This window comes from Penicillium concentricum, assembly GCF_028827145.1.
Source record: "Penicillium concentricum strain IBT 3081 chromosome Unknown utg000001l_segment0_segment0, whole genome shotgun sequence".
NCBI lineage: Eukaryota > Fungi > Ascomycota > Eurotiomycetes > Eurotiales > Aspergillaceae > Penicillium > Penicillium concentricum.
Window position 1 is genome coordinate 452,913 of NW_026622754.1, and position 23,361 is coordinate 476,273.

The following is a 23,361-nucleotide window of genomic DNA, read 5'->3' on the forward strand; positions in this document are numbered from 1 at the left end:
TTTATCTCATGCGAAAGAGTCCTTTCGTCTACATTCTTCACCATATCATGACAAATGTCCAGAGGACATATTGATTATATCAAAAAACTTCGATAAGTGCGTGGCACTATATATATCTACCATACAGATAGCTGTCAGAACCCCCATAATTACTCGGACTCTTCACGGAGTTCCTCCAGTTTCTTCTGGTCAAATATAGGTTTAGGACCCGTGAGTTCGTTCTTCAATGTTGAGATAGAAGGCACGAAGAAGTATTCACCACCCTTTTGAACAACCCAGCTTTCTAGCGGCATGCGAGCCTCAGTGGGGAATTTGCCATCAGGAAGACCGATAGAGCGAGGCGGGTGGTGGTCCAGTCTCTGGCCCACAAATGCATCAATACCCGGACCTTCACCACCAACGAAGTTGGTCTTGCGATCGGGGAAGTGGTGGTTGCTTGCCCAGCCTAGGAAAATAAAATGTTAGCGAGGTAGTCCTTTTTTTTTTGTCGCACATTATGCAAGAGTTCAAGTTTGGAGTGCTTACGGGTAGTCAAGAAGTTAAATCCATTTCGGATGTCACTCTGGTAGCAGACGAACAGAAGACCACGCTCCTTATCCTCGGCGGACTTTCGCTCCGTCATTTCTTCGGCTGAGACTTCCTCGCCATACGGAATGCCACGACGGACAATAACAGCATGGTCATGCTCTAGGTCAGCTCGTGGTCTCATTTTGCGGGTGTGTGCCGCAAAGGGGCACTTCAAATGCTCCGTGACAGGGTGGTAATCGAAGTTGTTTGAGGAGAAGAGGCTTTCGTCAGAGTCATCATGAGGGGACTCATCCACAGGGGTTCCTGCATGTTGCTTTAATTAGCAAATTGTTGCACACATATTTGACACTCTGAATGTGACGTACCGTTCTTCCATCTTCCCATCAAGTATGCAGCAAGCTTTTCAGCTGGCTTGGGGTGGTCTTGAGTAAAAGGGGCGTGGCGGGCATTTTCCTCCATGAACCTAAAGAATGGGTCAATACCAAACGGGGAACTTTGAAACAATCAGAGGTCACTCACTCGTCGAATTCAGGAACAAGCTGCTGAAGATCACGGAATACCAAGAAACTGCCATCTTTTGCCCATGCTGGTTGGCCCATGGGGTCACCCTCATGCCCACAAACAATCAATCTGCATTTCATCAGTCTAAGTCCTTCGGTCAACTGCTGTGAGTATGTTTACCCTGACTTGGTGGCTTTGGGCTCCTTGCCCTGGGGTTGTTTATCATCCCAGCCCTCAATGATAGGCTGACTGATTCCGTCCTTGAATCCAAAGCTGAATATGAGAGTTAGTCTGACTCGTAAACAATCTCAGTCGTTTGACGAGTACTCACTGCTCTTTTCCTTTCATAGCACCCGGGCGAACCTTTCCTTCTCTGACCAGGGTCAACTCTATAGAAGGGTTCTGGCTGAGCCTATAGGTGTCTGGGTTGAGAGGTTCTCCCTCCTCAGCTAGGAAATGCTGCTTCACCTCGCTCACCTTGGCATCCAAGACAGACTTCAGGCTCGAGGTGACCATAATCACACCATCAATGAGTCTCTCATTGTTACTGGTGGGTTGGTATTCCTTTCGAAGCTCCTGAGGATTGTCCCATCCCTCGCCCACAAGATCCGCATACATGCCCTTTTCGAACAGTCCACCGCGGAGCTGTTGCTTCCGGAAAACTGTAGACAGCTGTCTGTCCTTTTTGACAAGGATCTGATCATTGGTATTCACAAATGCTCCCAGCTATGAGTAACCTCTCATCAGTGGTTGTTCAATGCCAGTGGAAACAGTTAACAATTAACTTACGGCTTCAAGACCGGTAGAGGTAAAAGCAATGTTGATTCCCGGTAAAGCTTGAAGCTTAGCCGATCTCTTCGCTAGTTGGGCATCCTTCCTTGCCTGCTTAATGGTCTCGCTCATTTCACAGGCCTCTTGGCCCGTTGTAATCTTGGGAATAAATGTCTTCAATCGGTTCTTGAAATCAACTTGGTCTCGAACGCGAAAAAAGAGGAAGCTTTGAAACCTTTTAGGGAGACCAGGCCTGATTGAGGTAAGTATTTTGAAAGACTACCCAGAGATATGAACATTCGGCAGCACAGGAAACTTACCAAACATCTCCCTGGATGTTTGCCTTGATGGCTGAAGTAAGACTCATGATGGAAAGTTGAACTCTTAAAGAGTGAACGATCCAATGTCAATGGAAGCTACTGTCAAAACACAGAGGGGACGGGATAATTATATGAAAAAGAAGGGTGGCACGCCGTCTTGCGACCCAGCAACAATTCCATTTTCTAACAAAAGAAAAAAAACAAAGGAAGGAGGCGGGGCAGAGCAGGTCTGTGATTGCACCACACATAGTATTGAGCTACTGGATCAGGTCGCCCATTACGGAGTAGATATGGGGCATGTTCGACACCGACATTAGCACCGAGTGAGATCCAATAACAATAATCAATTACAGCCACATTCAGCTGGACGGACATCCTTGGAGCGAGAAGGGAAGGCATACTCGGTACTACGCCTTGACGACGATTCACTTGAGTTTGTGAACTCACTGCCCCACAGGCCATTAATTGAAGGGATTCCTAATTTAGAGATGATCATAGGGTCGCGTTCTTCCGATACCAAAGATCAACATAGTCCACTTCGAAGTCAACTTTGACGGGTGGGGCACTCTCAAGCAAATGAGATGGACCATTTTAAAATATCATGAACGTATCGCGGTTCCTGCGGGCTGGTACAGCACATTGGTTGCATTAGTGGAGATCTCGGAATATCCATATCTGGCAATGTAAGATGTACATCGATGGACATTGTACAGATCTCTCGGCTTCGGCGGCTATCTACCATGTACCGGTACAATATATCTGCATCTGAATAATGGGGCCCTTCATTTCTACTTCACATTTTAGTCGATAAAAGAGGATGGAACGACAGTCATTGATTGGTGGGGTATGGATATAACATTGTAGGTATGTAGGGCGGGCTCATCTTGGAATTATTCCAAGGTTACCGGAAAATCAGTGGATGTGGGCCAGAGAGCTTTCAGCTTTCCACTTTTCACTTGACAAATTATGGGTCCAAATTATGTTCCATATGTTGCTCATTTCTGCGAGGAGCGACATATCTCACATCTGCAAGAATTTAGTATATAGGGCAAGAATGCCGATAATTCCTTGGGGTTCAGCTGAAATACTTCCACCTACGTGATGTTATTAAGATAGGATTGAAGATTAACCCTTGATGAATCCATGGGTGTCTCAGCGGAAGCGGGCCGGGCTCCACCTAAATGCCGCTAGCACGAACTATCTACCCGAGAGGACATCTATCATCGCATATTGTGGTTCCTCTTTCACCCATGATCGACATGCAGTAATTTTGCTCCAAATCGACAATCGCCAATTGGTCAATTTTCGATTGCCGAGCCGTGACAACAAGTTTTGGGAAGTGTCCAATGCTGGAAGCCCCACATGTAATATGCAGACTAGGAATAACCTCACACAGCTGAACTCCCCATCTACGTCGGAGTGGGCTTGCAACCCGTGTCTTTCTGCAGGAGAGGCCGATCATTGATTTCTGGCCGAGCATCGCCGATCGAGTCTAGTCTTTGGGGAATTTTCCTCACCGATCTAAAAAGGAGTGCCCAGTTACGTCGTAGTACGCAAGGTGGGCCCAGACAATCACTGACGTTTATCTCTCATGCTCACCTTCAGCAATGTCGAGATTGCTACTTGACTGGAGGATAGCATCCCCACTTGCCCCCGAGGAGATCGGGCTTGTCATAGTTTGCGTAATATTGGCATAGATTGCCGGCTACTCCGTACTCCGTGCTGAAAATCCCTTGGATCCTAAATGAGAGTAGCGCTCTGCCCTCGGCAGAGTATGCCGAGTACTGCCCTTATATGTGCCCCGGGTCACGTCAAAGAGTTTATTCTCCCACAGGTGAAGTGAGCTTCTCTTTTCCCTTCTCCTTCACATTCTCTTCGTCCTCCGATAAATTTCGCCCAATATGAAGCTTCAATGGGCCGGGCTCCTCCTAGGGGCTTCCGTTGGAGTCAATGGTATGGCCAAATACATGCACGAAGCTATGAGAGGAGAGCGTGTTTCTGGCTTTGGCAAATCCGACAACCCCTCCACGCTCCCGCAGTTCAAAGATGAATCTCCTCCATATCAAGGCCATCGGATCCCCCGTCAAGACTGGACCTTGACATGCAGCAGTACCGTTCCCCGCTTCCCATGCAAACATGCGATCGATGGCAAGAACACTACTTCCTGGCGCAGCGACCGCTCCGTCAAGGGACATGAATTCATGGTTGATCTTGGAGCGTGGTACCAAGTGAGCGCTGTCGTTGTCCTTCCTCCACTTGATATAGAGTTGGAAGGTCTCATTACCCAGCACAAGGTCTGGGTCAGCGAGGATAATGAAAAATGGACGGGACCTGTCGCATATGGAATGTGGCCCAATGTAAACAGACAGCGGATGTCCGCGTTTGAACCATCATCTGCCCGATACTTGAAGATCACGACCAATGCCGACGATGAGAATCCTTGGGTCGGTATCGCCGAACTTAACATCTATGGAACTCTGTACACCATTCCTCGTGACCCTGCTCTCGGTGTTTGGGGGCCAACTCTGGATTTCCCTATCGTGCCTGTCTCCGGTGCTCAGGAGGGATCTGGCATGCTTACTCTTTGGTCGTCGTGGGCTGATGACCTATTCCACTCCACCCCGGGAGGCAAGACCGTCATGACCCGATGGAACCCATTGACCGACGAGGTCTCCAAGCGCACTGTCAGCGAAACCCACCACGATATGTTCTGCCCCGGCATTTCTTATGACGGCACCGGCATGATGGTTGTGACTGGTGGCAATGATGCCTCCGAGACTAGTCTCTTTGATTCTGTCAGTGATAAGTGGATTCGCGCAACCGAAATGCAACTCCGACGTGGATATCAGGCGTCTACAACTCTCTCTGATGGACGTGTCTTCGTCATCGGAGGTTCATGGGCTGGAGCTTCGAACGTCGATAAGGATGCTGAAGTTTACGACCCTGCTACCAGAAACTGGACTATGCTCCCCGACGCCAAAGTCAACGCAATGTTGACCGAGGATATGGAAGGCCCTTGGCGAGCGGACAACCATGGATGGCTCTTCGGCTGGAAAGATCTGAGTATCTTCCAGGCCGGGCCTAGCAAGCAGATGAACTGGTACTCCGCTCATGACAATGGAAGTGTTAAGGCGGCAGGACGTCGCATGGCGGATGAGGATTCCATGTCTGGTAATGCCATCATGTTCGATGCCGTGAAGGGAAAGATCCTCACGCTCGGTGGCTCTCCCGACTACGATAAATCCTGGGCCACCGATGCAGCCCATATTATCACGATCGGCGAACCGGGTGAGCTGCCAAAGGTTGAACCGGCCGGAAGAGAAGGCGCTATGCACCATGAGCGTGTGTTCCACACTACGGTCGTTCTACCCGATGGAAAAGTCGCCATCTTCGGCGGCCAGAAGTATGGTGTTGCCTTCAACGAGGAAAACGTCCACTTTGTTCCAGAACTCTATGACCCTGAAACCAACTCTTTCCAGAAGTTACAGCAGAACAATCTTGTGAGAGTCTATCATACCATCTCAATCCTCCTCCCAGATGCTCGGGTATTGAACGCAGGCGGTGGTCTCTGTGGCAATTGCACGGCCAATCACTACGATGGCCAGATCTTCACTCCTCCCTACCTCCTTACTGCCTCAGGACAGCCCCGTCCCCGTCCTAAGATTATCTCAGGTCTGCAAGATAAAGCCTTGGTGGGTAGCACCCTGAGATTCAAGACCTCCGGCCCAATCTGGACAGCTTCTCTGATCCGTTTGGGCACCAACACCCACACTGTCAACACTGATCAACGCCGCATTCCACTTGACGTTACTGCCACGTCATTCTTCGGTAACACCTGGAAAACCACCCTGCCAAAAGACTCTGGTATCCTAATTCCTGGATACTGGATGTTATTCGTCATGGATAGGGATGGCGTGCCTAGCATCGCGAAGATCATGATGATCACCGTGGACAACAGAAAGACCATCCAGGCTGCACAGGACCCGCTAGGTGTGCTTGAGGAGCAGAATCGTGAGCATGAATCTCTCTAGACTTTTTGGTAGTTTTGAACGCTAACACTAACTGTATAGCCATTGGGTCGTCGTTTATGAGGATCGAGTTGCTGAAGAGAAAGTGGGTTTGAGGCAAGCTGACATTTTTGAAGAGTCAGGAAGTTGGTATACCGTCATGTTGGGTCTCTTGTATAATAGATACAGTGTTTAGCACACAGCTATAAAGAGTAGAATGTGACAAGTTATCTCAAAAGAACTGGTCAAGTTTGAAATGTGGCCTTGCTGTACTCCCAAACATAGAGCAAAGGTATCGCCACACTAATTATGGTGTACCTGGTATGGATATTTTCTGCCATGCTTAGATTTCCTTTAGGTCTAATTTTGGATGCACCTCTGCGTTTCCTTTTTGATACCTAAGTAACCAATTTTCTCTAGCCAGTGCGATCGAATTCCCCCGTGGTGATTACAGAAGGCCATACCTTTACCGCAGCTGGTTTATTCTCATGGACAAACAATATATAGCAATACTTGAAGATATCAAATATGCTGCTTGGCCTTGACAGGGATAGAAGGCATGTTGTCACCAGCCATCCCACCACCAGGCCTTCGATCCTCGTAAGATACCCTCACCTCATTAACTTGGTAGATACCAGGTGACTGAGGATGTGGATGTTGCAGAATATGTCTCGTGTCTGTATCCTCTCCGTGATCTTCATTCCTCCCACTAGCTCCAGACTCGTCATCAATGTCTTTGGCATTCACGGTGGTCGTTGTTATTGTATCCATGGCAAAGGTCGGTTCTGCGCTGCGTTCGCCGCTGCGTCCACCGCTGCCTTTTCTATAGGGAGGGATGTTGTTATAGTATGAAGCGTCGTTGGATGAGTTGTTACCGCGGATAGAGCGGTAGAGAGGGCGAAGCGCGGGGATGCTGACACAAATTATGGTGGTGGTAAGCTCCGACATTGTCCAAATTACCGAGTCGGTGGTTGCATCTGTCCTGTGATTAGCTTACTTTATCTGCAAACCGTTAAAAGTTTATGAAACCCACATAGATAGTCGGTTGATTGAGTTAAAGCGTCGAGACCTGTTGTTCGGATTACACCGCAAATTCCGGCGCTGTGATAATGTGTGAGTATGAATAAAGGGAAAGGCCATAGCTTGGTGGCTGAGGAGTCAAGAAAGAAGTACTAACAATATACCCAGACTCAAGGAGAGGCAAATAGTGTATTTCTCCTTTTTCTTCATGTTCAAATTCCACAGGGCCACCCATGGGAACAGAGCGAGAACAAAATCAAGGACGGCGGACCATGCTAAATATTTGTTAGACCAGCTGGAGGGACAGGCTGTATTTGGAAGGACAAAACCAAAACATACCGCACATGATTGTAGCCATAATTGTGAGATTCAACGAGCAGCCATTACTCGGGACTCGCGAGTCCCAGATCGACTGAACTGGTGTACATTGTGCAAACACAGTGATGGCCAGAAGAATGCTCAGGGCCATGATAGTGATATTCCAGAACCACAAGAAGATCTTGTGCCTACTACTAGTCAGGCAAGGTTCGTGACGTTCAAGCTTGTAGGGGAGCATACCATCTTTTAACGACAATCCGCATGAGGAAGGCAGCGACTGCGCACTTGCTCAAACCCATGGAAATCGATATAACACTTTGCCCGATCAAGAGCAGTAGCATTCCCTGCGGAGTCTCCTCGACTGCGATTTCACTTGCATGCACACCCATACCATGATGCGCAGATGCTGTACAGAGGCCTGAAAAGGCAACCATCAGAGCCTATAGCCCGCCATCACAAGTTAGCAAAGTATTCAAGAGCTACTGATGTCCCACAAAGGCCCATACCCAAGAGACGATAAGCAGTAAGTCATCCCAACCGATACTGTGGCGGATCACAGTCCGTGTGTAGATTCGCAGTGCAAGCACAAACATACACAATAGTGTTTCGAACCACAGTACTCCAACCAACGTAGGACCCTTACCACGGAGAACCATGTTAGAGGTGGAGTCAGGATTCAGGTACAGACACAATGTTATTCAACATTGCTTCCTATTGCCGTTTAATATACTGGCACACCAGAAGAAGAGACAGTAGTACCAAGATAATAATAGGGGGCTAATGATCTTGAATTATGATCTATTCTGACAGTGGTGATCCCAATCCACTTCCAGCTAGGCATAACGGCTTAGCATACCATTAGTAGGCGTAGGGCACAAAAATAAAAAGAATAAAAAATTATGGAAATCCATCCCGACAAGGATCAACACAGGAATCGCTTCCAGCGGCATGGTACGATCATAGCTAGTCCACCATAGTCGTGGCGATATCTGGCTCGATTTAATCCTACATTGTGAATGTTCGGATAGGTAGTACTTCAGCTCTCTATTTCCTCTTCCGTTTCTCGAAATCCCCTGCATTTTGGTATATTCCTTCGTAGATCTTTCTCTCTCAAGGTCTCATCCTAGTCAAATTATGTGTTGCTGCGATATAATGGAAATTTCAAGTCCTGTTAAATTTTGGGAGGCCCTATTCGGAAGCTCATCCACGCTAGGGGTGAGAATCAAACGATACATCTCACAGTACCTTTGTGAACAAGGGTGCGTACATCTCCGCTGTACCCAGTACGGAGTACTGGCGCGTGACTGGTGTCTTGATCCCTGCAATTGGTTTGGCTCCAGCGGAAAAGAAGCATGGTGCTTCCGCTAGCTTGGTGGGGGCCTAGGGCAATCCACGAGGCGTCCGGCGTTTTACATAGGTACATATACGGAGTATAGGCCAGAACATTGAAATAGTGGATCAGCCCATCACATTCATGTGTCTGTATCGATAATATCCCGAATCATTTGTATAAAGGACAGCTGGAATTACGAGTGTCTTTCTTAGCATTCATTGATCTGATATGGAAAGCTTGGGAAAGGTATATCCATATGAATAGAGGCATGTTACATGAGATTTTAAGTGGAGAGTTGACGAATTAGCTATCAAGTTGTCTACTCCGTACTATGTCTCCCTGACCCGATCGACAGCGCCAGCCGCCTTGGCAAGGTCGCGAGCCGTCCGAAACGTTGGCCTGGGAGCGCTATGGACGGGAAAGGTCCACTACTTACTCCGTATAGGTCTCAGAATCTCTAGCGAGAAAAAAAAAGTACTTGCAAAATGCGGTAAATGGCCATATTGTGAATGCTAAATCAAAATTATATACGTAGCTGTGTCAGCAACAGAAACTTCACAGATGCGAACGAAGAACAATCTAAATATCCATTTCTATTACGGCAGGTTTCTGGGTCTACCGCGCCAGCCTATGTACAAGTCCGTATAAGCATGAGATTATTTCTCCATTTTAAATAGTTTTGTAAGCTCGATATATGCCCTACTGCAAAAATCGCTTGTACATCTCGCAGAGAAAATCTAGCGCTATAAAAACCACTTTGTTATCATCTTTCTATCGGTCTTTTTAAGGTCCTTTCTGATGTCTTTTAGAATATAACCGCTAACTACACCCTAGTATTGTTAGTAGGCTACTTATTGTAGTTATTGCTAGAATTTCAAGAGATCACATATATGTATAAATACTGATGGCAGCTGGTTAACCTTCTGCCCGCGAAAAGCCCGGTTGGCGCGATGAACCCAAAATCCCGCCGTACTCGAACGTGCATGGGCCCTGAAATGAGACCACACTTTTGTTCAGACTGTGCGTTGCGAGCTGGTATCCTCAACATCAAGGGCATCCTGAAGCTCCATCTCGACCTTATCGCCGAACTTACCATTGATCTCCTCAAGACTCAATCCCATGGTCTACAAAGAAACAGAAGACTTGTTAGATGCGACTTAACGGTGCATGAAGAGAAACCAAAACATACCTCAGGGAAATAGAACATTATGACAATAGTACTTGCAACGGTGACAGCAACAAATACCATATAGAACTTCCATCCGATATTGGTAAGAGCGAGTGTAACAGGCGCACTGTATGCAACAGCATTGCCAAAGAAACTGACCAATGCAATGGTCGCTCCCTCGCTGCGTAGGTGTGTCGGCCAAATTTCCGAGCCATAAACGTATGCGGTACATTCAATGGTGGAGGTGAAGAAGGCACCGAAGATGAAATATATGGCCACGGCGCCATTGATGCCCGGTGTGTAGGTTGTGTTGAGGTAGAACTTTTCAAGAGCGGCCATAACACTAATGATAGCAGCGGAGCCAAACCCACCGATCACTGCGAATGTTGCGGTTAGTATATAAGAAGGCACACAATCCAACGGAAAAGCTTCCCAACTCACCCAACAACTTGACTCGTCCAACTCTATCGAGGAGGAAAACATTAATTCCACAACCAATTACCGCGCACACTGTCCAGACAACGCCAAGTCCAAGTTGCATCGTAGTACCAAAGCCCAGTGCACCCATAAGTGTAGGAATTAAATTTGCGATAGCAGTGATGCCAGTTCCTTGACCCATAGTCCACAACAGGATAGAGCAGAGCGCGCGCTTGCGATGAGACGCTGTGCGCATAATATAGAGATAGCCGCTCGGAGTATCTTTCTCTGCGTCGACCTGAGCCTTGATTTGAACCGCCTCAGCAAGAGCAAAAGCAGCTCTAGGGTCTCGCTTAGTACGATGCAGATATTCCAGCACCTGTCTCGCCTCGTCGTCACGTCCTTGTTGCATGAGCCAACGAGGAGACTCGGGGATGAAGAATAGTGTGACCAAGTAGATAACACCCACAGCAGTCAGAACGATGAAGATAAATCGCCACTGCATTTCAGTGGTGACAAAACTGAACGCCAGCGCGCAAACTGCGGCCAGGATATATGCGACCACCGTTCCTACACCATGTAGACCGACCAACATTCCACGTGTGTGTGGAGGCGATATTTCACTCATATACACGGGGGTATTCGAGAATACCATACCCGCACCGACGCCGCAGATGACACGCGCAACGATGAACATGGTGGCATCGACGGCACCAGCCTGTAAGGCACCCGAGATAATGACGATGACGGCAGCAACGGCATTGGCGATTCGTCGACCGAACTTGTTGGCTAGGGGTGCCTGTAGGATAGCACCAACTAGGGCGCCTCCGAGGAAACTAGAGAAATATTTAGCTAAAGATTCCTTTGTCTGGCAGCAAGGTTGAACATACCCTCCAAGCATACCATCTTGTCGAGATGTTGCATCAGGTGTCGACAAGAACTTTGCAATGAAGGTTGTTTGGGAGAGGGAGCCAGAGAGGGCGTTAGCCGCAAATCCATATACGAATCCTCCTAGGCATGCCGTGCAAACGACCTAGTTCCCAAGTTAGTACAAGCATTGACGCAAACATAATTGGCTAAGGATACCAAGATATTGACGAGACTGGTCTCTGGTACATCTCCACCCTTGACACTTTGCGTGCGTGTGACAGATCGACTTTTCTCAGGGTCCTGAGCTGGACTCTGAGATTCACTCATTTCAAATATTCAAATATCGGAGTGAGACAGAGAACAGGAAGGACTAGGAAAAAGGGAAAAGCCCACAAACGGGACTCGAGAGACTTTCATCACTGCAAATCACCCCTATTCAAATATTAGCAAGTGTTATGGCCGTCACGCTACTACATCGTACCTTCGTAACGGTTCTGCTTCATCCTGCAGCATACTGGAGGAAAAGTGGGTCCTGGACGACTCTTTCCTGAACTAGGCTGGACTGAGCCCTAGGTATAAGCTGAAGGGATACTAGTGGCCGGTCTACATAGTAAGCATAGCGAGTGTTGAGATGATCCATGAAGTACATACAGGTACAGGGTACAAAGTGTAGCTTAATTCCACATCGATTACCAGAATCGGGTGTTTTCCACTATGAGGCCAAAGACGCGTACTCTGTAGTTGGCTTGCCTTTTGAGGACAGGAATTATAGCTATTATCCACAGATCGGCGTCTAGATGTACCAAGAGAGGGGCCGAGACCAAGAGAGGGACAGGGCGGCAAAATAAAATCTCCTCATGCATGTGTAAATTAAGTACTTATGTACGATATGTCTTGTACTCCGTGAATAGCACTTGATAAGTTTGATTGCCTTGTTCTTAAAGAAGTGGTAGAGTGGGCGATCACCGTCCGCTAGGGCTTGACGGCGTCGACACTAAATTGATATTGGCGTTTTACCAAGGCCGGGGCTTCGGAAAGTGGGTCTTCCTCTAGATTTTTTTTATCCACACAATGTTGACACAATAACGGTCGTTTCTAGGGAATGGGGTAGATTATAGTCTGTGCAGACCAATTCGAGGATACACGAGGTTGAATAGTCTTAGGAGCAAGGGGCCAATGCCGATCCACAAATTTAAACGGTTGTTGAACATAAAATCCTACCGGCCACACTAAACCGAAACAAAAATCTTTGTTTTGTCTCCTGTGCTTCACATATTTATATCCATTTGTCATCTAGCCGATCTTCTGCAGAATGAACGTACCAGAAGCACCTATATTCCCCCTTCTTGAAGGCAAGGTTGCCATCATCACAGGCGCTGCCCAGGGCATGGGCAAGGCTACCGCTTCTGTCTTTCTCCGAGCAGGGGCTAAGGTAGTCATTGCCGATGTGAAGGCAGAGCAGGGGGCTCAGGTTGCAGAGGAGCTTTCTGCTTTGGGAGAAATCCGTTTTGTGGAGACTGACATCTCCAAGTCAGAGGATGTACAGAACCTCATTGAGCAGACAGTCGACGCCTTCGGCAAATTGGACGTGGCAATCAACAATGCGGCAATGTCCCCCGATAAGACTCCCCTGATTGACTTTGACGAGTCATATTGGCGCAGGTTGATGGATGTCAGTTTGACTGGTACCGCGCTGTGCTGTAAATATCAGATGCAGCAAATGGAAAAGCAGGGCTCAAAGGGCTCTATTGTCAATATTGCTTCCATCAACGCATATTCACCCCAGCCGAATATGCCAGCATACACTGCGGCTAAGCATGCACTTCTGGGCTTGACCAAGCATGCGGCAACTGAAGGTGGTCCTAAGGGTATCCGAGTTAACGCCATTGCACCTGGAGCAATCTTCGTAAGTCTTTCCCCATATTTAAGTCAGAGACGGTCTAACAAGGACAGAGTGAAATGTCGGTCGCAGCATTGGAGATAATGGGAACCACTCATGATGAGTTTGCGCCCAAGGTTAGCAGCTTAAACAGGTTCGGACAGGCCCATGAGGTAGCGCAGGGGTCACTTTGGCTTGCATCCGAGTGTTCGTCATACATAAATGGAATTTGTCTGCCGATTGATGGAGGATTTCTGGCCAAATGGTAGTTAGCTTTATGTTGCACCATTGAACTATACCTACCTACATGTATGAAGCAGTATGTACCATATCAGGCGGACGCGAAAATATAGATGGCCGTGAACAGTCCTCGAGAAACTGGAATGAAGGGGATGAGCCATAATGTGCGCAAGTCAGGTATTTAGAGAATAGGCAAGGCCGAGAATTAAGCGACGAGCGTTTCAGATGGATGGATTGCTCGTTGATCTTTGGTAATGGACAGGATGATCACTGCGAGAGTTGTGGCTTCGCTGCTGCCGGGGTCGAGACCTCCGCAAAGCCCACATAGCCCAACCCGCCCCAACCCACCAATGGTCTGGGGTTTGGGCCCGGTCCTTAGCCCCGAGGTAAAAGCCCACTAGGCTTGGAATAGGAGCCTAATAGGCCCAATAAGCACCAAACAATACAAACATTCCGAAAACGTGACTTTTTTTCAATACCTTATGTTTAGGTCCCGTTTTTAGCCTTTATTCCAAGGTAAAGTTGTATTATTTTAATAGATTCGACATCATATCTTACTTAGGTTTATATATCACATTTAAAAATGCGAGAAAACGCGTTATTTAGACAATTCATAAATTACAGCAGCTCACTTAGTAGAAAGTAGTACTCCCGTACAAATTCTAAAATTTTAAACTCTATATAATAAGTGGAAGGTCAGAATACAGCGAATACAAGATGCTAGTTGAACTCTCTAAATGGGCTATAAAGGGGGGGCCTAATAGGCCCCCACGAATGGGCTACGGGTTAGGTTGGGCTTTGGGCCCGGACCCCGGGCCCATTTAAGGGCTTTGCGGAGGTTTAGTTTGCACTCGGTACACCGTAAAAATGATCTGCAGCACAAGAAGCACAAATAGTAGGACCTAATGTTCTTAAATAGTAAATCATTGCTTCCTAATCCGATGAGAAATATAATAGCGATTTATAGATTGCAAAGTTGGGGGAGTTGGACTTCACGGGTGACCGTCGCAGGATCTCGAGTCGAAGGATGAGCCAAAGTAAAAAGGCGACCGAGGGCAAACGCGGAAAATGGCATCTTCGAAAAGCATGGTGAAGTAAAATGCTTGACAGTCAATATTGACTATCGACACACATGTTCGAAACCATATTCAAATGTTGAACTTCAAGGTTTAAAGCCAGTTTTCAGGGTCCTAGATCTGGGGATAGAAGAGACATCAGAAAACTTCCATTGGATAAGCCTATATCTTATAATTCAGTTAAAGGCGAGAGGTGTCTTCCATCGGATCCCAAGAGAGATCACCAAGAACGCGTCTAGCCAAACATCCCATATTAGATGAATCATCTTAAATGATCCAGGTACATTATGGTGATCTCCATATTCCTTCCCTAATATATGCACGTGCACAGCCCCTCCAGATTAGCTCAGCTATAAGCGCGGGGACACTCTTTTTCTTTGACTTTTCTAGTCAGCTGTCTCTGCCAACTATCGTTTTAAACGTGTATTGATGCTAAAGGATGCCCGAGACCCAGTCACTCTGGGTGGCTGCGAAAGCCAAACTCGACAAAGCTGACCAGCAGCTGCTAGAATTTGACAGCGACAATGGTATCAAGCAATCTCGACAAAATGAAAATATATTGGAGAGTCTCGAGCAAACTACTCAGGAAGCATACGATACATGCGTCCACAAGAGATGGAAAATCACCATCCCGGGAAAAGGGAAGAAATTTATCATTCGTGACCTCCTGAGCAAAGTCGCGCACTGGATCGATCTATTCAAATCCGTGGGCGATCAAATCGTGCAGTATGACCCAGGCCACGCTGCCTTACCGTGGGCTGGAGCCCGATTTTTGCTGCAGATGGCTATCAATGATTTCAGCAAATTCGATTTCGTTGTGCAGGGTGCGGAAAGAATCACTAAAATGACGGCGCGATACAAAATTATCGAGCAGATTTACGTTCAAAAAGGCTCAGCTGCCTCAGAACAGCTTGAGCAGGCAGTTGTGGGGGTGTACGGCTCGATCCTCAAATATCTTGTTGGAGCCAAGCGCTATTTCGAACATAAAACAGGAGGTGAGCTCACATTGCCAGGGTCAATTGTAACTGGGCAAAGCTCACAGCCTCTAGTGCGAATTTTGAAAAGTGGCCTTTTTGGTCAGAATGACTTCCAGGAACTTTTGGACAAAATGGAAGCGGACGAAAGATTGGTAGACCGGTGCGCGAGTTTGGTTCAAGGTGAGAGTAAGGACTCCATTTACCTTGTTTTGGTCGGACCATGTGGTTGATCACTAGACCATAATAGTGAATAATGAGATTTCCTCTCATCTCGCGACCTTGTCATTAGGTAAGGAGACTACTCAAACCACGAGCAGAAATGCCCATCACTAATGATTCCGTAGACATGAGTACCATTCATTCACTGCAAGATACGCTCAGTCGGATGAAACAGCCAATCTCACAGGCATTCTTCCCCTTAAGCAAGGTTGAGGATCATTTAGACAGTAAGTGTCTGTGTTAAACGATCGCCGTAATCTAACATATCTTTCAGGTATACAGCGACGACAGATGCTGGACTGGTTGTCTTCTCAGCCGTATGTTGACCACCACGCCACGATCAAATTTAGAGTCCTGGACGGAACATGCCAATGGGTTTTGCAACATGCAAGTTTCACTGAATGGAAAGCCGAAAGCACAAACTCGCTGCTTTGGCTCCATGGTGCTCAGGGTGCGGGCAAAAGCTGCTTAGCATCAATGGTCGTTGAGGATGGTATGAATGTTTCCAGCCAGATCGAAGACTTCGCTCATGCCTACTTTTATTGTTCTCGCAACACTGCTGAGCCCCAACGTGCAAATGCACAGAGTATTCTCGGATGTATTGCCCGTCAGCTTTCCAGTCCATCTTCAAACCAGCCACTTGCTCCCCCAACACTTTCTCTTTACAGGAAATTACACCTGGCAGATGGTTCCACGAGAGTTCCTAGTCTGTATCAATGCCGTGACTTAATTATTGAACTGAGTGAAGCCCATTCCCGGACCACTATTGTGGTAGACGCTCTGGATGAGTGCAGTAGGGAGGAGCGAGCAGAACTCGTCGAGGCACTGGAATATATCATCGACAACTCGACTAGTCTAGTCAAGATCTTTGTCACTTCGCGTGAAGAAGGTGACTTGAGGTTATCTATCCAGGCACATTCCGGGGTTCAAGTGACGTGGGTAGAGAATGGGTCCGATATTGAGAAATTTGTGAACTTTGAAACAGACAGGCTTGTGGCAAAGAACCAGCTACTTCCATATATCCGATTCAAAGCCACAAAAGAGAACCTGAAGGCATTGATCAAGGAAGACACTATATCTAAGGCCAACGGAATGTGAGTTGGGACATTTCCGTGTCTTCGATTACGCAACAGCTTACAAGCTCTAGGTTCCGTTGGGCCCAGTTGCAGCTGCAAAGCCTTCGTTGGATTCGTACGGAGAGGGACATTCGACTCGCTATGTTAAGGATCCCACGCCCTCTCAGCGAGCTATACGAGGACCTTTACAGCAAGGCACTCGAAAGCACCGAAGACACAGATCGGGCTTTGTTCCGAAACACGCTGAAATGGATGTTATGCACGACGCGCGTTTTTGGTTGGGAAGACTTCTCCCAAGCTCTCACGAGCTTCGTGAAAATTGAGGCATACGAAATCGATGAAGACTTCATCCTGGATCTTCTCAGCAATTTCGTAATCTCTCAGACAACGCAAGAAGGAAAACGGACCTTCCGCTTCGCCCATCTGTCGGTGCGAGAGTTTTTGGAAAACAAGTCTGAATACTCCTCAAAATCCAGCAACACCTTTGCCGCGGAAGTTTGTTTGTTGAGATTGCTCGGTGCTTCCGGCTCGCCCAGCGCAGAACAATTCCTCGGCAGACTAGACCTCAATGTTCAAGACACCGTTACTTTCTCGGAAATCGACTCTTACAAGAACGGCATACATGACTACTCCTTGCGAAATTGGAATGAACACTGTGTGGGTGCTGGCGAAATGAATCGAGCAAACGAGGAACTATATATTTCTCGCCTCCTGCGCTATTTTCTCTTTGATGATTCAGATCCGAGCTGCCCATTAAAGTGTTGGATACGTTCTCGTCGGCGCCGCAAACTGGAAAACGATCGCGGTGCGCAGTTTCTCCGGCTGTTACAAAATTACCCTCGATCGCGGGACCTGGGATTTGTGCTTTCCTGCGTCTTCGGGTTCGGTGAAGTTCTTCGCCTCGACCACTACCATGAGCTCGATGATAACGTCAAAGAAGCATGTATTCTGGCGGCCACGACATACCACAAGTATGATATTTTGGAGTATTTGATAGGAGAAACAACAGAACGATTACTGAAAAAGCGCGTTTTGGAAGCTCTGGTCCGAAACAACGCCATCGAGCCGCTCAAATGGTTCTTGGGTCTTATCGAGCCTGACCTGATTACCGGATCGGTCATTGTGCATACCTATGGGGCAGATCAAGAAACCATTGAGCTGTTGCTTGATCATAATAAAAATCTCCACATTACGACGGAGCTCATTGAAGAATGCGAATATTCTTACACCGCGATTGATGGACTTCTCCGCCGAGCCCCCGATCTCTTAATCACCCCTGAGATACTCAATAGTGCTATAGCGGACATGCCCATTGAACGTCTGAGAGAAACTCTGGACAAGAATGATAGATCAATCATTACAAGTGATGTTATCGGGACAGCTAGCTCGTGCGCGGGTTACAAAGACGGGATGCGAGCCAAAATAGAACTTTTGTTGGAACGCGCTGGGCAGACCAAAGGGACCGAGAGGGCTATGATGCGAGCCATTGTCGATAATGGAAACACTGAGGTGATTCAAATTCTTCTTGATCACGGTTGGCCGGTGACAGAAAAGGTTATGGTCCATGCTGCAAAAGAGGGAATGGTTGTTTCTTTCCAGCTTCTGCTCAAGGCCGGAGGCCTAATTACGTCCCAAGTCATTGTTGGTGGAGCGCAGAATGCTTATGATGGGGCTCGAATGGTCATGCTCCTTGTATCCTTGATGAACAGACCATTGGACGATGAATTATGGGTCCAGATGATGCTACAATGCGCTCAGATTCCATTCCCCCATTCGGAAATCCTTCAAGCGCTCCTGGAAATGAAACCTGATCTGATGATCTCAGAAGAGGTTTTAATTGCTTTCATGAAAAATCCCTACAAAGGGAACAGCAATCTGGGTGTGATTCTGGAGGACAACCGGGAGATTCAGATTACCGATGCGGTGATCGTGGCTGCATTGAAAAGTTTGGACTACGACAAACCCATGTTGAAACTTCTCGATCGACATGGCTCGACGACGGTTTCGAGCCAGATGCTACTTGGAGCTGCTCAGAACATTCAATTCGGAGATGAAATGACAAAGCTTTTACTGCAGCGAACTGCAACGATCGAGAAACCATCCTCCATGGTTGTTGACGCAGTTGTCAGTAATTTGATTTCAGGTTATGCAACACTGCAGATTCTGGAGAGCTATTTCGGACAACTTGATCTCTGTGAAGCGCATGTGAAACCCGCGGCCGAGTCCGGAAACCATTCTATGCTAAGCTTGGTCTTGGATCGATGTTCAATCACCGAGGCCACACCACCAGTATTGTTAGCCACCGCGGCCAAGGGGAGTTTAGAGATGATGAAACATCTTTTGAGACTAGACAATGCTGTTGTTACCGAAGAAATCCTGATTGCGGCATCAGGAAATTACGACTGTAGCGTTGACATGCTCAAGATGCTTTGGAACTTCGCCCCACACATTGGAGTTTGTCCTAAGATGTTTTTGAACGTTCAGGATTCATCTCTTTATTCGAGCGCCACGATTGTTGGGTTTCTTTTTTCCCGGGTGAAAGATTCCAGATTGTGCCAGGATATTCTAGACGCAGTGATGACGGCAAACCATATTCCAGACAGGTGGGACGATTTGACATCTGTGTCTATTCTGAATTGTGTCCTCGAGAGCGAATTTGAAATTGAAGTGACCGATAAACTTGTGGTCAATGCCTTGAATGCAGGGCATGGATGGCTTTTAAGGAGTTTCTTTACCCACCGGACAAATCTCGAAGTGTCACAGGATATGGTGAACACAGCAGTCGAGCTAGAAGACTATCGGGCTCTGCAAGTGTTGGTCAGGCATGCGAACTCGCCTGGATTGGACTTGCAAGATGCAAGGTTCATTCTCGATAATTCAACGCCACCACCGTGGAGATTCTTCGATGAGTGAGCATCTCCATTTTTGTTTAATTTGTTCAAGAAGCTAGCCATCTGCATGATTAATCAATCCAGTGGCACATCGAATTCATCCTATTCCCAGCGGCCCATGATGCAAGATCTCCCGATCAAGTTCATACCAATAGACGCAGTGCCAGATGGACGCTTGGATATTCCGTGGCAGAGCCGTGTGAATTGAGTGACCTCGAAATCTACGATACGTTTGAGCTTTTCTCAGAATAGACTGGAGAGCATCTAAAGCTCGAAAGCAGGTTGTTGAATCCACGTTTATGATAGATACTTTCAGCTCTCATCAATAGGTGGAATATGGCGGACTATGGCAGCGTCAGGTGTAGGGTAAGGATTGATGAAATGTGAGTGTTGGTGCGAAACATATTTAATCATCAATCGAAGATAATCAGTCGGATAGTGAGAGGTTTCGAGGCCAGCGAATATGGGTTGAACTGTTCGACCGAGTAAAAAGAAAATCTGACACTTTTCTAGCGACAGCATTGTTGCTCTAGGGCTTCTAGCAAATTGGGAATGGAGATGTTTTCCTAGATATCAGCTTCGGTCTCGCGGATCCGGAGCTGCCCTTCCTTTTTGGTTAGCTGCTTTAGCATATTTTGTACAATATAGGACACGGCACAAGTTATGCGCTAGTATCCACATATTCATTAGCGACTTGTACGTCTGCTAACTATTTGAGTCAATCTATGTGGGTCATAAAACCGTTGCACATCGTACTTTTGTACACATTAGTACTCCGTACTAAGTCGGGGGTCAATCCTTCATTTCCATTGAGCTTGGGGGCAGACCAATAATATGGCTGACAAGTCCCATTAATACTGGAGCCAAATGAGCCCGCATCTCTCATAAGCAGGCGTGTCTGGTTTGCTTTCGTTCCGACTGAGGTCCAATCTTGGTCTTTGTTCAATCATATCACTGTGAATATGGGTAGTTATCAAGGCGCATTCCCTCGCATATACGAGGGAAAGCTCGCCCTAGTAACAGGATCCGCACGGAGTAAGTCCGACATTGGTTCATTGGGCATCCCATACTGATCGTCTTTCAGGTATTGGAGCCGCAATAGTACAAAACTTGGCCAGCAAAGGCTGCAACGTGATCATCAACTATGCAACCGAGGCCTCCGACGCGCCCGCAACAGCACTCGCTGCCAATCTCGAAAAGGAATACTCAGTGCGCGCACTGCCCATCCGAGCAGATATTACCTTGCGAGAGGAATGTGCGAGAATCGTGACAAGTGCGAAAAAGCATTTCACAGACTCGCACACAGGATCCTTCCAAATCGACATCATCGTTCACAACGCCGCAGTGTTATACCTCGGTCCACTGGAATCAGTCAAAGAATCCGACTTCTATCGAATCTATGAAGTAAATGTTCTTGGGCCACTTTTACTCACTGGTGCCTGCAGGGAGTATCTTCCCACTGATCGCTCGGGGCGTATTGTGATGCTATCGAGTATTGCGTCGAAAACGGGGACGGAGAACACTTCGCTTTATTCGGGAACTAAGGGTGCTATTGAGGCCATGACACGCGTGTGGTGTCGTGAGCTGGCGGAGAGAGCCACCGTCAACTCGATCAACCCTGGTCCTGTCATGACGGACATGTACATGTCTGCACCCGATGAGGTCAAGGAGGGGCTTTCATTGTGGAATCCTCTCACACCATTGGTGCCTGTTCGGGAGACTGATAGCCCGGAGGTGAAGGAGTTGGGGAAGAAATTTGGAGGGAGGGCAGCGTATGCTGAGGAGATTGCTGGGCTGGTTGCGACGATCTGTAATGCGGAGTTTGGGTGGTGCACTGGAAGTGTTATTTCTGCAAATGGAGGGTTATCGTTTAGCACATAAATCTAGCCAGCTTTGCTAATATTAGCTGTGTGGCCTTGTAGGCCTTCAATTAGGAAGCTAGGTAGTCAACTTGTATCTAAGTACTCTACAGATGCGTGAGTGGATATAATGCCTCAGGCCAGAACTAATGCCTGAGGCATACGGACCCTCAAAATATGCCAAAAAACAAACATCAGGCGCAAATATTTCAAGCTTGTGTCCCTAGTTCTTTATTTTTGCTTGATCAATCTGATCTCTAATTGTCTCAAATTGAGGCTTCATCTATAGATCCAGTTAAGCTTCAAGTGTTTTTTAAGCTTGTTATTGGCCAAACACAAATCCACCCCCTTCGCAAAAGCCAGACATTCCGACGTCTCGTCCATTGACCCTTCTATACTTTGTATATTTCTGTTTCCGAGACACTGGGACATTAATAGTCTAGAGTAGACTTTCAACACTCAGAACTGCAAACATGCCCAGTCCTCCGTCTCACCCATACTACCCCCTGGATGCCAATATTGTGGGTTATGAGCCCAACCAGACTCCAGTGTTGGAGCTCCTCGTCTCTGCTGGTGGGGCATGTACTATTCTTCTTAGTGTGACTTTCGTGTTGGCCAGCTATGTGAAACCGACATTGCGCATGGCAGATCGAATCGCCATCTTGTGGTTTGTGCTCTGTAAGACAATCGAGCAAATATTGAAGTTTCGAGATTGACAATGATATAGCTGGAACTCTGCACTGCTTCTTTGAGGGTTATTTTATGGTCCACCATAACCACATGGCTTCTGCACAAGATCTTTTTGGGCAACTATGGAAAGAATACGCCCTAGCGGATTCCCGGTATATGACCTCGGACACGTTGGTGTTATGTATGGAGACAATGACCGTGGTAAGTCCCACAGCTATATATCAGGTCCATACGAGGATTCACCGCTGATTCCCACAAAGGTCTTGTGGGGACCATTGTGCTTTGTTGTTGCATACTTGACCGCAATCAGGCATTCCCTGCGCCACCCCATCCAAGTAATTGTGTGCATGAGCCATCTGTACGGCGACACACTGTATTATGCCACCAGTTTGTTTGACGAGTATGTCCACGGGCAACCATATTCCCGACCGGAGCCGTATTATTTTTGGCTGTATTACTTTTTTATGAACTTCATCTGGATTGTTGTTCCCGCCTGTATGTCATGCAATTCCCGTGCCCGTTATAAGCTGACGTTTTTATGGTAGACTATCTCTATCGGAGCATCTCCACAATTTCAGCTGCACTCAAACAGGCGGAAAAGGACAAGACTAAGTAACACCTCTTCCGTCATCGGTAGTGGCGGGTTAGGTGGAGCATTGGGCTAGAACTGTGTTCGAAAAAGGGAATTTGGTTGGGATTGAGAAGATGTGAGGGTTAGAAGGGGAAACTCAGTGTATAATATCTGGAATCATATAAGATAGCCTTATAAGATGATTAAATAAGGCTATATCCTATTAATCCATTCATAGTCCGAGGTTCAATAGGTTCAATAGGTTTAATAGATTAAATATCTTCACACTAAGTGTACCCTATGACGCTCATGCACACAGGGCAGCTGACGCGCAACCCGGCAATATTAATATTCACTGCCTTGTCTCCCCCAGTAACTTCTTTTGAATTTAAGAGATCTTTAAATAAAGACTCAGATAAACGGGGGGGAGAATCTTTTTAAGACGAACTTGTCAACCCGATTTGGTTTCCCGGCAACCAAGTGGAGAGGGGGAGAGAGGCTTAACTTGTCAGCCCCGACATTTGCCCAGACGCATTGTTTTTCATGATCCTTGAAGGATTTTCTTATAGCAGATGCTCCAAATTTGTTAAGAGATCTCTGGGGGATTGGTAAGTACAAAGTACTGTGAAG

The 23,361-nt window shown here is 47.2% G+C and overlaps 8 protein-coding genes across 8 annotated transcripts; 5 read left to right on the top strand and 3 right to left on the bottom strand.

The window, feature by feature from the left end:
- Positions 1–149: 149 nt before the first annotated feature.
- N7517_000183 (Dyp-type peroxidase) lies at positions 150–2,167 on the bottom strand (the record flags this gene model as incomplete). Its single annotated transcript, XM_056717913.1, has 8 exons — positions 150–445; positions 526–831; positions 894–991; positions 1,048–1,158; positions 1,210–1,302; positions 1,361–1,755; positions 1,819–2,053; positions 2,121–2,167. The coding sequence occupies 8 exons, from the start codon at positions 2,165–2,167 to the stop codon at positions 150–152; spliced, it is 1,581 nt and encodes a 526-aa protein (XP_056582048.1).
- Positions 2,168–4,021: 1,854 nt separating this feature from the next.
- Positions 4,022–6,243, top strand: N7517_000184 (putative galactose oxidase; the record flags this gene model as incomplete). The annotated part of the gene is made up of 2 exons (XM_056717914.1): positions 4,022–6,131; positions 6,191–6,243. The coding sequence occupies 2 exons, from the start codon at positions 4,022–4,024 to the stop codon at positions 6,241–6,243; spliced, it is 2,163 nt and encodes a 720-aa protein (XP_056582049.1).
- Positions 6,244–6,649: 406 nt separating this feature from the next.
- Positions 6,650–8,121, bottom strand: N7517_000185 (uncharacterized protein; the record flags this gene model as incomplete). Its single annotated transcript, XM_056717915.1, has 6 exons — positions 6,650–7,104; positions 7,161–7,228; positions 7,305–7,422; positions 7,487–7,653; positions 7,706–7,905; positions 7,972–8,121. The coding sequence occupies 6 exons, from the start codon at positions 8,119–8,121 to the stop codon at positions 6,650–6,652; spliced, it is 1,158 nt and encodes a 385-aa protein (XP_056582050.1).
- A 1,690-nt stretch (positions 8,122–9,811) lies between these two features.
- On the bottom strand, positions 9,812–11,580 carry N7517_000186 (uncharacterized protein; the record flags this gene model as incomplete). Its single annotated transcript, XM_056717916.1, has 5 exons — positions 9,812–9,922; positions 9,988–10,343; positions 10,408–11,219; positions 11,274–11,416; positions 11,470–11,580. 5 exons carry the CDS (start codon positions 11,578–11,580, stop codon positions 9,812–9,814), a joined length of 1,533 nt encoding a protein of 510 aa, XP_056582051.1.
- Positions 11,581–12,565: 985 nt separating this feature from the next.
- N7517_000187 (SDR family NAD(P)-dependent oxidoreductase) lies at positions 12,566–13,401 on the top strand (the record flags this gene model as incomplete). Its single annotated transcript, XM_056717917.1, has 2 exons — positions 12,566–13,159; positions 13,207–13,401. 2 exons carry the CDS (start codon positions 12,566–12,568, stop codon positions 13,399–13,401), a joined length of 789 nt encoding a protein of 262 aa, XP_056582052.1.
- Positions 13,402–14,887: 1,486 nt separating this feature from the next.
- On the top strand, positions 14,888–19,633 carry N7517_000188 (Galactose oxidase/kelch beta-propeller; the record flags this gene model as incomplete). The annotated part of the gene is made up of 5 exons (XM_056717918.1): positions 14,888–15,611; positions 15,673–15,714; positions 15,770–15,871; positions 15,919–16,738; positions 16,792–19,633. 5 exons carry the CDS (start codon positions 14,888–14,890, stop codon positions 19,631–19,633), a joined length of 4,530 nt encoding a protein of 1,509 aa, XP_056582053.1.
- Positions 19,634–20,573: 940 nt separating this feature from the next.
- On the top strand, positions 20,574–21,492 carry N7517_000189 (SDR family NAD(P)-dependent oxidoreductase; the record flags this gene model as incomplete). Its single annotated transcript, XM_056717919.1, has 2 exons — positions 20,574–20,646; positions 20,696–21,492. The coding sequence occupies 2 exons, from the start codon at positions 20,574–20,576 to the stop codon at positions 21,490–21,492; spliced, it is 870 nt and encodes a 289-aa protein (XP_056582054.1).
- Positions 21,493–21,943: 451 nt separating this feature from the next.
- Positions 21,944–22,776, top strand: N7517_000190 (EXPERA domain-containing protein; the record flags this gene model as incomplete). The annotated part of the gene is made up of 4 exons (XM_056717920.1): positions 21,944–22,148; positions 22,198–22,361; positions 22,421–22,655; positions 22,706–22,776. The coding sequence occupies 4 exons, from the start codon at positions 21,944–21,946 to the stop codon at positions 22,774–22,776; spliced, it is 675 nt and encodes a 224-aa protein (XP_056582055.1).
- Between the last annotated feature and the right edge of the window lie 585 nt (positions 22,777–23,361).